This window comes from Desarmillaria tabescens, assembly GCF_030435595.1.
Source record: "Desarmillaria tabescens strain CCBAS 213 chromosome Unknown EV420scaffold_425, whole genome shotgun sequence".
NCBI classification, from domain to species: domain Eukaryota; kingdom Fungi; phylum Basidiomycota; class Agaricomycetes; order Agaricales; family Physalacriaceae; genus Desarmillaria; species Desarmillaria tabescens.
In genome coordinates this window covers 1,930-17,540 of record NW_026848724.1, presented here as the reverse complement: position 1 = coordinate 17,540, position 15,611 = coordinate 1,930, and the positions used below count along the sequence as shown (strand labels likewise).

The 15,611-nt window shown below is 47.1% G+C and overlaps 2 protein-coding genes across 2 annotated transcripts; both read left to right on the top strand.

The window, feature by feature from the left end:
* Positions 1 to 14,203: 14,203 nt before the first annotated feature.
* EV420DRAFT_1490890 (uncharacterized protein) lies at positions 14,204 to 14,874 on the top strand (the record flags this gene model as incomplete). Its single annotated transcript, XM_060470710.1, has 6 exons — positions 14,204 to 14,390; positions 14,411 to 14,486; positions 14,528 to 14,579; positions 14,624 to 14,677; positions 14,734 to 14,769; positions 14,827 to 14,874. The coding sequence occupies 6 exons, from the start codon at positions 14,204 to 14,206 to the stop codon at positions 14,872 to 14,874; spliced, it is 453 nt and encodes a 150-aa protein (XP_060321298.1).
* EV420DRAFT_1611297 (uncharacterized protein) lies at positions 14,837 to 15,330 on the top strand. The gene has a single exon (XM_060475057.1). It carries the CDS (start codon positions 14,910 to 14,912, stop codon positions 15,291 to 15,293), a length of 384 nt encoding a protein of 127 aa, XP_060321297.1. The 5' UTR covers positions 14,837 to 14,909; the 3' UTR covers positions 15,294 to 15,330.
* The last annotated feature ends 281 nt before the right edge of the window (positions 15,331 to 15,611 follow it).

Genomic DNA, 15,611 nt, shown 5'->3' with positions numbered 1-15,611 from the left:
ATCCGATAACCTTCAGACTGTGATACTTCGTGGCTTCGAGCTATCTATTCATGAATCGAGAACATTTCAGTGCTGGAGCATTCACCAGGGGCCAACAAACTATGCCAGTAACACGAGTTGGCAATATCCTTGAAAACAAGTTTGCTGTCAATATGACTCTTATGGGGGGAATGCAGCACAAAGCAGAACTATCATCTACGATTTCTCCGAGTCATACAACGACTGACCCTTAATTCTGCCAGGCATATCAATATCAATTATGTTTTGCATGTCAAAGCCATCATGGGCACAGGACATCTTCTGGTGATGGATCTTCCCGTCATCATGTCTAACTGGCCGAGGTTCGTCCATTGCAACTTTTCATTTCATTAGCTGATATACGGAGTGAAGAAATGTTTCTCAGGAAGCTATACGGTATGCAGAATGCCATCAATGTCTATATAATATGCCTAATTAGCTTATAGACATATTGGACCCGCACCTGGTCTGTCCCTCTTGGCTCCACACTCTGTTTTCACTTCTGTAGAACCATCACCTGTGACGCGCCATCAACCCACTCAATCACAGAGCTATGATGGTCGACCTTCTCAGCCAGACACAGTGTCCGTCAAATCACCCGTGGCAAGTACTTTTGCTTCATCAGCCCAGCCTCGAATGAATGGATACACAAATATGAAAACGGACGATTTTGGCTATGGTGTTGGCTACGGGCATAAAACCACACCCTCAAATTCCAATAGCATTGAGGGTGAGCAAAAGGAAAGGGAAACAGGAGCATGACGGCCTGGGTCTTAAATTTACTGATACGTTGCCTAGCCAGAATCTGGAAGAGATGAATCTGTCCCCAACACATGGAATCCAATTCGAGAATGACAAACGAAACCTTGAACTACTCCTAAGCATGTGGAACGACACCAACCAGAATAACACGACGGAATCGTTGTTGCTCCTTGAGGAATTGTCACCTCCCGGCGTGCTGCATGGACTTTCAGATGAATATCAAGACAACAAGGCGAGTACATATGTATTCCACTACTTTTTTAACACCTGAAGGAAAGACAGGCTATCGTGGATGCACTTTCGGAGTCGCTTAGTTTTGTACCTGTCCATGGTCTAGACATCAGCATAGGCAACGTAGTGAAGCGAGTTAACGAGGCACTTTCGAAATTGAATATAAACAATCAGCTACTAGATTTATCACCCGAGGAAGCACAATGCACTCTAGACTTCCTTCAGGACATACACCATAGCTTATTTCTGTCAAGTCTCTCGTTTTTAATCGCTGTTCATCAGCTTCTAGACATACCTGGTCTCCCAATGATATCCAAAAGCACACTTTTCCAGTCATGCCTCAAACTATCATGCATTCACGATTGCATTCCTCAGTGTCTCATGCTTCGAGACTTCAAAAAGACGGAAGCCTATCCCTTTGCTCAAGGATCCTTTGGTGAAGTATGGAAGGGAGAAGTCGATGGAACGCAGGTCGCTATCAAACGAGCGAGGATATTCACAAGTGACAGTAACATTGAGAAAGTCCTACGGGTATGTTATTGCTTCTTTTAACTTAAACTAACTTAACAGCACTTGTTTTCCAGAAAATACGACGAGAAGCCATCATCTGGACTCAACTTTGTGATCATCCCAATGTCCTACCCTTCTATGGCATCTATCATGATTTTGCCCCTTCTTCCTACTGCCTCGTATCGCCATTCATGCCTAGTGGATCCCTCCATCAATATATGAATAACACCAGCCATCCCGATCAGCACAAACTCGTAAGAATTGACTTATCCAATGACTCCTTGAATAAGTCTGATAAATACGTAGGCCCTAGATGTTACCCATGGCATGAACTACCTCCACAAACTTCTCATCATTCACGGTGATCTCAAAGGGGTGCGTCACAAAACCTTTTTTTAATTATCGGCATTTCGCTTAACGAAAACAAGGATAACATACTGATCACCAACGATCATAGAGCAGTCATCGCGGATTTCGGTTTATCCTTTGTAATGGGTGTTACAACCTTCACGACTTCATCTTCACCACATAAGGGTGGCACCTTAAGGTGGCAAGCTCCAGAAGTCCTCAACGCTAGTCCCAACAGCCTCCTAGCAGACGTATATTCACTCACATGTGTGTACTTTGAGGTGCGTGTTCCTCCACGACTTGCTCCCGATGATCTCTGAATCCTGCACAAGATATTCAACGGGACGATACCCTGGGAGAACATCAAGGATGTTGCCATCATCGTGAATGTCAGTGTCAAGAAGGAGCACCCTGGGCATCCGAGATACCTTGTGTCAACTGCTTGGCATGCAGAGTTGTGGTGGGATCTCATGACAAGATGCTGGGCCTATGATCCTTCGCATCGACCCACTCTGCCTGAAATCATGGCTGATCTCCGTGTGATGCAGGATATGCCAATGATGATGGAGACACAGTCACGGTGGGATAAGTCTACCACAATACGGCTACGCAACCCATTAATCCGAGGGGAATTGGTTGTTCCTTCGGGCCTTCCTCGGTTTTTGAACTTGGAGGGATTGTCGGATGGTTAAGATGGATATGGACACTCGCACACAATACCCGCCAGGGAATTTCCTCTCAACTGGACCTTGGAGCTTTGCAACGACGAAACAGGAAGAACGAGAGGGTGGTAGATGCTCTGACATCGGACTGATGGGAGACAGAGAGCGGATGGACCATATTTAGTTGAGGATGATACTGTCAAATGGTTAGGCCTTGCCGGAATGCTAATATCTGCTCTGTGGTATATGGTAAATTGCAATGTGTTTATTCATCATTGGAGTGGCAAAGGTTGGCCGGATCGATCTGCAGGGAGCCAACAACACAGCTACTCTGTCCTCTTCCGTCTTTCATCTTTTATACTTCTTCCGGCGGTAAGAACGCATAACCATAGCCCTAGTGTATGTCCTCAAGCCTGGATTCCTTCATCTTCTCACTACTTGAATATTAGCTCACCTGGACCCCTCCATTCATAACATATCCGGTCACCATTTGGTCCTCATACTGGGACTTGAACACAGGTAAAACTTTGTACTATTCCTTAAGTTTTATTCTAACTATACCAAGTTTGAGACCCGGATGGAACCCTATATTCTACTTTGCAACAATTGTGGCAGATGCTTTGGTAGTCAAGCACCCTGCACCTTGCCTCTTGATACCGCCACCTATCTATGCCACGAGAAACAAATCGACGAAAAGGAAACACAATTTTATTCAAAAGTTATCATCAATCTACCAAAAAAGATATCAGAATATGACGCAGAGATATCTCGATTGAATACTGTTCTGGAGCAACTCGAACTTGTCGCCACTCCCTTGCGAGGTGTATGGATAAATTCAAATCCCTTTTGTCCCCGGTCCGCAGGCTTCCTCATGATGTACTCCAGGATATATTTGAACTCGTCTGTACTTCTGTATCCTACGACACCTTTCTTTCTCGTGATGACCTACCACTGGTATCCACCACGCCTTTCTATCTCTCCTCTGTCTGCGCCTACTGGCATAATGTCTGCCTATCATCACCCCTGATCTAGACATCCATATCGGCCAGCATTGACTGTAGAGGCGCCTCCCTGAAATTTCCCTATGTTGCCAAATTATTCAAACAATGCTCTTGCACGCATGCCTTCTGAATTTCCAGATGTCCGTGGAGATCGGGGAGATCACAAAAGGACTCAATCACTATGAGATCAGACGGAGATTGCAATATGCTCTGAAATTGCTCCTGTATTCCCCCGATGCTCTGAATCTGCAACAGGTGAAGCATATCGGTATCGATTCCCGGACCGTCCGCTTGTTGGATATCTTACGAAATGATATCCATCTTGAATTCCCAAAACTAGAGCACTTTGAGTTCTCAGGAGATATAGAATTCACAGCCGGCCATTTAGTCAAGCTGTTCGAATACGCTCCGAAATTGCACAGCGTCGCACTTAACACCATCCACGGCACTTTTTTCTCTTTACCGTCAGGACAAATTACCACCATCCATTTTGCGAATACATTTTCGTTAGTTTATCCATCTCGGTTCTACAACTTTCCCAATGCGACGACTGCTACCTTCGAAGGGTGGCCCGATGTGTTCTTTGGACTTTCCCCGATTCCCTTCCGGAGGCTTGTTCTCAGAGATAACCTCCCGAAATTTCATCGGATGGGGTCGATGTCCCAGCTGACATCTTTGGAGCTTGTTGATATACAATGTGTGTCCAACGAGTCCGCGAGTAGACAGGATACAGTCTACCAACTATCAAGATATCTCTTGAAATCTCCCCTCCTCATGGAGCTCATATTGACCACAGTCACTATCGGTCCTCCGAGGCGCTTTGTCAACTGAGACGGTTATCTATCGTGGAGCAGATTGGTGCAGACATTAAACTCATTTCTCCCCACTTCATCAAAAAACTTGATGGTCCGGGGGTGCTACTGGAGCTAGAGCATCTGCAGCTTGTCTGGTCCGGTGAGATTGATGAGGGTGCGGTCTTGGATATGTTGGAAAAAAGATCATTGAAGTCTGTTGTTATAGGGGTTCGGAATGGAGGCGAGCTTAGACCAGATACCTTAGCTCGCGTTGACGCCCTTCGAAACTGTAGTACAGAAATAAGGCTGTGGTAGAGAAGGTATTGGCGGTACCTGCTTTAGAATTGTTATTGAGCTGCAAATGAAAGACGGCAGCGACTAGCGCAACCAAGTTGTATTGTATATCGCATCGTCGACCTGAATCTTTCTCTACACTGCTGCAAAAAAAAATTGTTATGTACCACCAACAAGCGATCATCGAAAACGCTCTGTTACATATTCCTGAAGCTGAAGTAAGGATTTTGTGGGAGAGAAAAGGGAGTAGGACATATCACCTAACAATATCCTGCCGTGGGTGCCTCCTCCAATAATATTGGGTGTGTATGCCACAATTTGGGCTTATTACACTCGACCAGTTCCTATGGTTAGGATTCGACCAATAATTAGTAAAGGCCTATGTTTGGTGTGTTGGTGTTGGTGTTGGTGTTGGTACCGGCACAAGGTCCCAATCAGGAACGGCCGGGTCCACAGCCCTGACATGGCAAGCCATGCGCCGTGGCCATGAAGGCTCGTACCGTTTTGATCGCACGGTTGCGTACGTCTCGCGGAGTAGAGACTCTTCATGGGGTACAATAAAGAACAGGAGTGAAGCGTAATGGTTCCTAAATCATGGATAATTCCTTCAAACAAGACTTCTCGAGTTATCCACGTCTTGAACGCCCCGAAAGTTATGGGAGACATCGAGAGATATGGGCCCCATTAGTACCAACGTTGTAAGCACTGGCAGATTTGGCGGCAATGCATGAAGAAAACAAAAATGCAAGGCAGACTTTATGCAATATCCAAAAGAGTAAGTGAGACAGATATGAGACATACGCACGGACCACAAAGAAACGGACAGAGTGCATCATGACGATACCACAGACTTGGAGTGACAAGATATGGGCAAGGGAAGGGGAAGGGAAGATAACATTCGGGAAGGAAACGCAGGCATCAGGCGAACATGACCGACGAAGCACACCATTTCACCGAAAAGCGCGCCTGTACAGCAGAGCTCAAGCCTTAGCCTATGGAAACCAACGAACGCAGGTGTCGAACAACCACACACAACCAAGCGTACCATTTGCATAACAAACAGCGTGCCTGTAGTGGTGCTCGAGCCTATGACAGCGACACAACGCAGGTGTTGGGCAATGGTGAGGAAACAAGCACACCATTATGACTAGAAAAGGTGTGCTTGTACCAGCGCCCGAGCCTATGAACACCACGAAACGCAGGTACCAGGAAATCGCAAATGATCAAGCCTACCGTTTGGATGACAAACAGTGTGCCTGTAGCGATGCCCGACCTATGACAGCGACAAAACGCAAGCATCTGGCAACCGCGAGGAGCCAAGGACGCCATTTCGACAGGAAACAGCGAGCCTATAGCAGCGCCAGAGCCTATGAAACCAGAAACATGGTGGTATTTGGTATCATGGAGGTGTTTGGTAGTGAGGCCATGGTGTCCTAAAAATAGAAACGAAAACTTTTGAGCGCGTCCTGAATTGTAAGATGAGCATTAACGCACCAAGATATCCCAAAGAAACCACATAAATTCAGCGCAAAGACCACCACAAAGCGTGCGCTGATAATCGCGTCGCGTCAAGACGGGCCTGGAACGTCGTATACAGCCCACAATTACAGCCTAGTAGCAATTCAGTGGTGGGAAGGAAGAAAGACTACAGTAATTGACCGAATTTCCATTCACCCTGGTGAGCAGGGTGAGATGAGATTGTCGGCGATCGATATGAATTTGCTCGTGTAGATGCTTGCATAAGTGAAGATATCTTGGTCGGTCCCATCATCGGAGAGAGCCTACAGCGGCTTGCACCTCTCCCGACGACATTCCGCTGGCTCTGACAATGACAGCACAGGAGAGTGCAGAGATGCGGCTATCTCACCTCATTTTGGGGTTCGCATGTACCAGGCTGGTGAAAGGGATAAGCAAAGGCAAGAGAACCGGTCAGGGTTCCCAAAAAGGCAGTTGAACGTCTTCACCGACTCGGACCGGTCTACCGCACCTATCCTTATGCCCGCCATTACCTTCACGACGTTTATGAAGCACCCTTGGCGCATACATCCAGGTCAGCGAAATAAAAGACTTTTATCGGTTTTGGGACTTACATGCAGCTGATCAACAGCAATTGCAACCACGACATATCCGACTTGGTGACTTATCCTCAGCAGCAGCAGCTGGCTCTCGTGACGTCGCATCTCTGAACTACCTGCAGAAGGGGAGATTCATGTCGCATATCGATATTTACGCATCACAGAACACGTTGGTTGATGAGTGGGGGCATGGGAAGGCAGCAGGTTTATGTGAAGAACGAATACTACGCCATCTCAGCAAGGTCTCACGCTTGTGAGTGACTGTCTCCTCATCCGCGCTGTTTTTATCATCTTGACTAGTACAAAGCACCAGTGCCGGCCGAACACTCTAATCGGAGCCTAAACTCTGAGCTAGTCATCAGTGTGGCTTAACGCGTTGCATAGATTCCCTCACCGCAACCTCGATGTCCCCGGATGACGCTTCCAGGATCTGCAGCGAAACCGCCAGGAAGGAAAACACGGCACCCCTGTCTTCGGAGGAAGAGGATGGCAAGACCGTTGAAGGCCTACCTGAGGACTACGAAAGTTGGAGAGGACTAGACCACGACGCGTACGCAACAGTTTGGAGCAAATTCAAGGAGTTTTTCTCTGAGCGTGGATATCGACTATGGGATGAAAGTATTGGGAGGAACCTTTACACCGATCTGGAGGATGAGCCCATAACATGCAATGGATTCAAATTCCTGAACCCGCCATCTATCAAAAATACTCTTCTATACCAATTCAGAGCTTTCGTATGTCCCAACCTAATTCCGGCTTATGTACATGCTGATTTCCTTGTAGAATGGTCTCATGAATGCCTGTTACTGTTCTCGAGGCGGCGACAAGCTCGTTCGAGTTATGGTTCACAAAAACGTGGGCCAAAATGACCTGGATATCGTGAGGTCGCTATCGAGGTCTCGGCATATCTTGGCCGAGAACAATCACATTCTACCTCTTCTTGACGAGCTTCATTTTGGCGACATCGTATTCGGAGTGTTCCCCTTGCTGAAGGGACCTAATCTGTCTGGGGCAATGCATCTTGGCTCCTTGAACTCGGTTGATGATATAATGCATTTACTCCTCCAAGCTTTTGAGGTAAAGCACTATCGTTTTCTTTCGCAGCTTTCTTTGACCAATCACGTGTAGGGCGTCGCGTATCTGCACAAAAATGGCATTGCGCATCGAGTACGTTATAACGGTTCAGTATGCTTTCCAACGGCTAACCACCAACAGGACCTCTTTCTAACGAATTTCATTATGGAATGGTACCCCCAAAGCGGCAATTACAAGATGTTCACCCGACCGCGGGTGTATATCATCGATTTCGAGACCGCCATACAGTTCTCGAGTGACGAGGAGTCGGAGCGCGTGACCAGCACCTTCCCCGTACCAGACCGATCCTGGTACGAGCGCTCTTTGGCTCCCGAACTCGAAATCCCTGATGCAGTGTATTGTCCGTTTCGGTTGGACGTGTGGCAGATTGCTACAGATATTCTGCGGTTCAAGGTGAGGATTTGTTTGTGAGGGGGTGTTTACGTGTTATTGACGCTGTGATTGAAGGTCAACCTCCCATCGGCAGTGGAGGTTTTTCGATCTATGAGTGTTGAGGATCCTGGGAAGCGGCCGGGTATACAGGAGGCTCTTGATGCGCTTGCAGAGTGTGTGGAGGGTATCCCACCGAGAGAGTTGATGGCGATGAAGATGTTGGATGAGGATGACTAGGAAGGAGTCTTTGATATGGTTGATGCTTGTTATGTGCCTGCGTTTGTTGGCTTTTCAACATATCATATCACCGCTATTGCTCGCGGGCGTTCCTCAATATCGGTCAGTTATATCAGCGACTGTCTTCAAATGAATAAGACGAATATGTAACGGTATTGCAAAAAGAGGCTTTTTCAGGGGAGAATGGAGCCTTGTCCGCTCACGATGAGGTGATACTCCCCATCACCGAAGGAAATAGCTGCTACGATTTGTTCATATCTAAAACGTCGTGAGTCTGCGCTTCGCCTTTGTCGATACCACGATTTCATATCAATTCTATTTAACTCACCTTCCTTTGGCTCTTTTTGTTCGATAGTTGCTGCCTCAGATAAAGTAGCGACGCCACGTTAGTTCTGTCCTTTGTGTTTTACCTATCAATTGTCTCGTGCCTTTCCGTAGGCGTTCGACCCTACCAAGCGTCGTAGAGAAAAGTCGTAGAATTTTTTTTAGGTGGCGGTACTCGGGCTATAGGCTATAGTTAGAGAAGCATTTTACATGTCAGTTTATTCCGTCTCTCGAAAGGTCACCTCGGGCATAAAGCCACGGCGACCTCATCTTCAGACTCCAAATTCGAGCAAAAAAACGCGTACGATGAACGATGAGGAAGTCATGAAGAACACTGATTTTACGAGTTTTGTCTCATTCGTACATAACTGGAATAGAAAATCAGGTCGAAGGGACTAGGACACTTGATAAGATAGGCTGTTATAGGTATATCCGCGATATTGGGAATAGTTTATATATTTCCCGGAGGAGTACATGCTCGTCCTGCTAGTTTGGTGCGCATCTACCTTACTTCACTATCACAATGGCTAAGTATCTCGTTACCTCAAAGAAGGGGCCTTCTTCAAATGCAGCCCAAAACACTAAGCACACATAATATGACATTTCGATGATCAACTCGTATATAATTGTACAAATCGGCCTAAAGCTACCCAGTTCCAACATACCCCGGCTCTGAGCATCGCATCATTGACAAGGCCTACTGGAATCAGAAACCTATTTTTTTCGAGGGTTTTATATTTTTTCAATACGAAGAAGGAAAAAAAAATCGGTTCAAGTTGCTGGTGGCGCAATTACTGGTGGCCCTCTGGGGGAGTATCGTCGTTCTTAGCGGGGAAGGCATACTGGAGCACAGTCCTCTTCCCATTATCAATCTCGGTGACGGTGGTGGGCTTGGCAAGCTTGATAACAGAGCTTGAAGCTCTCTGAGAGCCGTCATTACGGACGATCTCGTGAGAGAAACTGTTGCTCTGGCTCAGCCCATCGAAGACCATGGTGCCTCCCGGGGAGTTGAGATAATAGTTTGCCGAGAATCCCTATGTATGACAGCTTAAGCGTAATGAACTCTCAGAAACGGGAAAAGGCTTACCCAATAGTAGTGGTCGTTGTATCTGATGAAGCGCATTAGCTTGAAAGGGACTCTAATAACCTGTGGTAATTACAGACCTGTCACCCTTGGCTAATGGCCGGAGCATGTGAGTAGGATGGGCGGAGCGTGAATCGATGCTACTCACTAGCAATAAGTCCCCCGTCGCTGAGACCATACCTCTGAGGGTATAATTTCAGAAATAGAGCGATTCTGAAGTAACAATGACACGAACCAAGTTGTAAGCCGATTTTCCGTTGGTGGTTAACTGAGTTCTCAGGATCGAGAGGGTCTCGCCCGGACCGACGCTGCATACATATCAATTACGTCTGTGAAAGACAAGATTGTGTGAGGACGTACGTGATTTCCCACACATTTTCCAAGGTGTGCGTTGACTCTTTCGATTGGGTCGAAGCAGTCTCGTTGGAACTGGTGATGGTAAAATCGGAACTAGCAACAGACCCGATAGTGACCGACCACTGGAGACTAATGGATGCTGAAGATAGAAAAAAATTATCAGCTGAGAGTCAAATTCAAGGTATCCGCAGAAAACTGACAGCTACGAGTGACACTGAGAGATGCCGTCTCGGTTGTAGACCAAGTTTCGGTCCAGGTCGTATTGAAAGGCTGCGAATTTTTGCGATTGTCGTAATACCAGACAGTTGCCGTCTTTGAGGCGTTGTTGACAGTGTTACCGACCTCGTACGCGTCGCCTTTGGTCACATTGTAGCAGTACCAGCTATAGGGCGGGCGAGTTAGCTTCTAAGGGGAAAAGAGACCTTGTCTACATACCCCCAGTCTTCGGCGAAACCCTCGTTGAGAGCCATGTCGCCTAGCCCTTTCATGGTGTTTCCGCGCTGAGCATTGAGCGTGTTATAAACCTGCTGCTTGTACCAGCCGAGGTTCGACAGGTCTTCCCAAGAGGTTTTGACTCCGGCCATGATATGTAGATGTGCGAGATATCGTAGTAGGGTTGATGATATCGGGTCGAGGTGATATTGACTGAGGAAATGCATGACGTTTTTATACGTTGGAGGGTACCCTTCTCGGTACTTTCCCGATATCTTGTCCAAAGTACAGGATGAATGGAAGCTGTCGTTATTACCACAGATAACAAACACATAGGGCACATGCTCGCCCATCTGACGTCCATTGAATGTTCAGTGCTCACACCAGATGGGTTCGCATACAGTCAGAATCATCTTGTCTTTGCTTGCGCCATTTGGGAGTCCAGAGCCTCGATACGTACTTTCCTCCGTCAGAGAACGCGTTCGCATCTTGATCGAAATGCTCACCGTAACTCAGCCTTTTTGTCATGCAGGCTGACTTTGAATCCAGTCTTGAGGATGTCATATACTCACACCTGAAAACTCTGGTAGCGCTCGTAAAGTGGTTATATGACTGCGATGCCAAGTAGTCTTGACTCGGAAATTTTGATGAGCGAGAGTAATGGGCACTTCGAGCAGTGGTGGCGTTGTTCAACTGACTCTCCGGCAGTGGAGACGCCTAAGGCAACATGCTAATAATTGATGTCATTTCGTTCGATGAATTGAAACCCATGTCGAAACTTTCGTTCTTTAACACAACAACTTCCTCGATTCTCGGCTGTCAAGCGGAGGATAGTTGGCGGAGACCTTTATAATTGATGGTCAAAACAGGTGAATCCTAAACCAAGAGATAGTACACGTACCTAGTCATTCAAGGAAGCAGGAGCCACAAGGCAATACCGAAATCAAGGTAGTCAGCAGGAGCACCTCTACACAGACCTCTTTCCAATCTTCGTGAAAGTTTATGACGAGAACTACGGAAGTTTATTAAGTATTACATCATTGTGAATGTATTGGAGTACACACGTTTGCCAGTTCCCCGTCCTTGATTTGAGCAATTTAGTTGAATGGGAGCACGGGTCCTCTCATCTCTTCATTTCCGTGGTCACCGACTGCGACTAGCCCTTCTTCTGTGTATCACACGACCACTGCCAACTCCAGACAGTAAATAATCAGCTTGACGACGTCGGCACAACAGCGAACCCACATTTGAGACCATACACCGGTCAGACTTGTCGCAACTGGCTATAGGCAAGTTTCCGAGTACCGACTTTTGGACCAGCTCATCTCAAGTTTCCCTTGATCTCGGATGTCACGAACAGGAGTGCGGAGTGGAAAATCGAAGTTCTCAATGATGAACGCTGGGAGAAACTTGTACGCAAAGCTCGTACTCGAGCCTTCAAAAGCCGCCAAGTTATTCAAACTTTTGCATCCTGGTCACCTCGCCGTCGTATTCTCGGACAGGTTGAATGTAACGATAACACGGATGCAAAAGACGAGAGATCCTGGGAAATGTCTTTGGCCTTATGACGGAAGAGTTCACTGAATATCCAGGAGTATCAAACTGTTCGCTATGAATTTGCAGGTGACACCATTTGGTCACGAACCAGCGGAGTCTGCACTTCAAAGTAAGATGAGAAAAGGCAATACATTTGAGTTCGCCACCACCTTTTCACGTCTGCGAGTATTCCTCGATCTCTGGACACGCTATCTGCGACTACATCCGTCGTGACGTTCCTATTGACAGACCATCCCCAATACAAGTCTCCAGCGGAACGAAGATTCATACTTGCATTAGCATACAGGCACCGATTCGATGCCGATTGTGTCAGTGGCAGTTGGAAAAGCATCGTAAGGTTGCAGGGTGACTAGGCTATGGCTGCTTTTCTGCGAACGAATGAAGTGACAAATGCTGGGCGGACAGCAAGGAGACGAAGGCAAGGAATGACAGGAAGCCGAACGAGGGGCTTGAGAGGTATCCTTGAAGGACGAATCGTAGCATGCTATTCAGAGCAAGGGCAATGCTGATGCCCTTTGGGAAAGCACTGAAAGAGACGTAAAAAAGAATTCGACCGTGAACATCGTTGAAGGCGCATGACGTACCCAGAAACAACTGGAACTATCCATGGTGTAACGAAAGCAGATCCACTGCCTTTATTCTACACTAAAGACACGTCTTATTAGCTAAAATTCTTAAGGAGGACAGGGTACGAACCTCCAGATTTATAATGATAAAGTCATTGAGCACGAGCTTTCTGTCCTTCTCGACGTGTTGATTCTGCGGCAGGACACTGCACTGTCGATGACGATGGAGCTTCTGTGCAGATGATGCAAAGGTGACGACGCATCTCAGTCTAAGTATTATAGGTCAAACCGAGAGCCATGATGAAGCAAAATGGATTACCTAAGAACGAGTTCCCCATCGACAACTTTCATGGCTGATGATCTCGGCGAAGGTAAGGGTGTGTAGAGCGCGTTGTATCCCTTATATAGCGCCAGGGTAATCATCACCAGCATGCGCGTCCTGCGATAAACCTAGCACTACGACCAAATTGCCGTTAGGTATTGTCTCAGGAAAAACAGCAACAAGTACCTTGGCTCATCTGAGCGTTTTCCAGAATTTGCGTAGGAGGGACTAGATTGAAAGCGACCGAGAGAATGGATGAGAAGGAACAGTTCTAAATTCTGGAGGGGAAAGGGTGGTTGGTCCCCTGCGAATGGTACATCCTCATTCAAGGATAGTTACGGGCCCTTCACATACTTCAGCAATCTGGCCAATTTAGAGAATGGTATTCAGCGCACCAAGTCTTTGTATCCAGGTGGACCGAGCACCACCGGGAAAGGGTATACTTGCCATTAAGAATCCGTGGGGTCAGTAGACTGCATGCCACATTAGTATAAGGTAAAAACTATGGTTCATTCGTACGCACCTTGGCCTGAGAAGACCAAACTCGTTCCCGCTGACTCTCTTGGCGTTCGAGAACCCATTTTGTAAGTAAAGTGTCACGTCTGCGAGAGTAGCACTTTGAGAAGAGAAAACACCTTCTACATATCGTCAACGCTGGAAGAGGATACATCATGGCAGTGAAACATCAAGTGCGATTGCTCGGGAAACAGTGAGGAGAATCGTCCATTTTCGAACTTGAAAGCAGAACATCTTCAGGACCGTATTTTGCATAAAGAGAAACAAAACGAACCGTTCATCTCTGGCAGTCTCCCTATTTACGTGCCCGTCTCGCGTCTCCACCTTTTGTTTGGCGAACAAAGATACCTGTCGTCCGAGGCGGTCGAAGCCAAATTTCTAGGCATATAACGGCAAAAATTAGCAAGAACCTGTCGTGCAGTTGATTCGACCATCTCCACATATACGACCTGTTAATGATTCCCAGTGAAAATTCCGTCGAGCCGGTTTGAGCCAAATCAAGCTGCAAAGATTATCATGTAGCGTGGTCGAGCCGGATCAAGCGGCGTCATACAAGAAAGCTTCGGACTATAAACCTTCTCCTCTTTCCATCAGCACATCCAAGAATACCAGGGCAGAATCTCTCTGAACCTAACGGTTAACTAAAATGCGCCGAATTTTGCGAGCGCAAATTGGCACAACTTCAAGTCAACGGTTCCGACCACGTGGATGTCATCCAGTGACGCGATTAACGCTTCTTCCCCTTCCACCACCACCATCCACGTCGCGTTCTGGCCTATTCGCTGTCCTTGTTGTCGCCCTACACCCAGATCCTGTATTATCGCAGGACATGGGTTCGTACTTGCTCTCGTAGCCTCCTACTGTTGGTCTTTTACCGGCAAGCTGATGCGAAGACTTGCAGACATGAGGCTACAGATTGAAAATGCCGCGTAAGGTGGATATATGCGCCATGTTTGGACACCTTCAGCAGCAATACGTCTTTGGGAATCCCGTTTGAGCAGAAAGATATCTGGATCTCTGAGGTACGTCTCATTGCGCTCTTGAATGTTTTTTTTTTGATATTTAGAATGTGTACAGTTGCTCCATACGCCGTCTAGGCATAGCTTCGGGTGTGGTGATGGTACGTTCTGTTCTATATATGTGTATTCCTGGGCTCACTAATCTAATCTTATACAGGTCGTGTTTGCCATCGTTCCAGCTGGCTTCTATTTCGTGAGTAGTCCTGGAATCGTCTTTCCCGTTATTGTGTACTGATATAACATTTTCTAGGGCTATCTATTTCGGTACATCTATCTTGACGTCGGGAAACACGGTTGAGGTATCCGAGCGGGACAGAGCCAGCCGTGGACGGAATGGGAAGGATGCTGCTACTTAGCGTAGTACGTACTAGTAGCAATCTGATTCTATGCATATTAATAGCAATAAGATCGAGCCCACGAAGCCTAATGGAACCCTATGACACCGACACACTGAGCTCGAAATGGCTCGATTTGAGCTGGAAAATGGTTCACATTTCGAAGCCACAACGAGCGGAATGGAGCCCCATCGACCATTTCCCTGGGCTTGATTTGGCTCAGTGTGGCTCGACCGACTTTTCACTGGGAATGATTGTGCATCTGCCTTTTCGAACTAATCATCAAACGTGTCCCGTGACGTGTATCGACCCAATGTCCATGGACTATACTCTTGCCATTGGGGAAAAGATTGTATTCGCGGCTCCGACATCCAGATCATGAGAGCCCGGTTGTTGAGGATACGCCTGGTTCAACAACGCCGCCAGGTTACCAGTTGAACAAGGTCAGAATATGTTGTCGTCGCTGTTGCAGTCGAACTACTCTGACAGTGACATGGAAGTATGGAACCAATGAAAGCTAGTGGTTTCGCCGACCTGGATATATGTTCCAAGCGAAATCGCGACGTTGTTTTCACTGTTAGTGGATGTTGAGGGCAAGAGGCGAGTACGGTAGACCGGTCCGAGCCGGCAAGTTCCAGCTGCCCTTTTGGGACGCGCTATCTCTTCCTCCTTCCAAGTTCCATGACTGTCGTCTCACTGG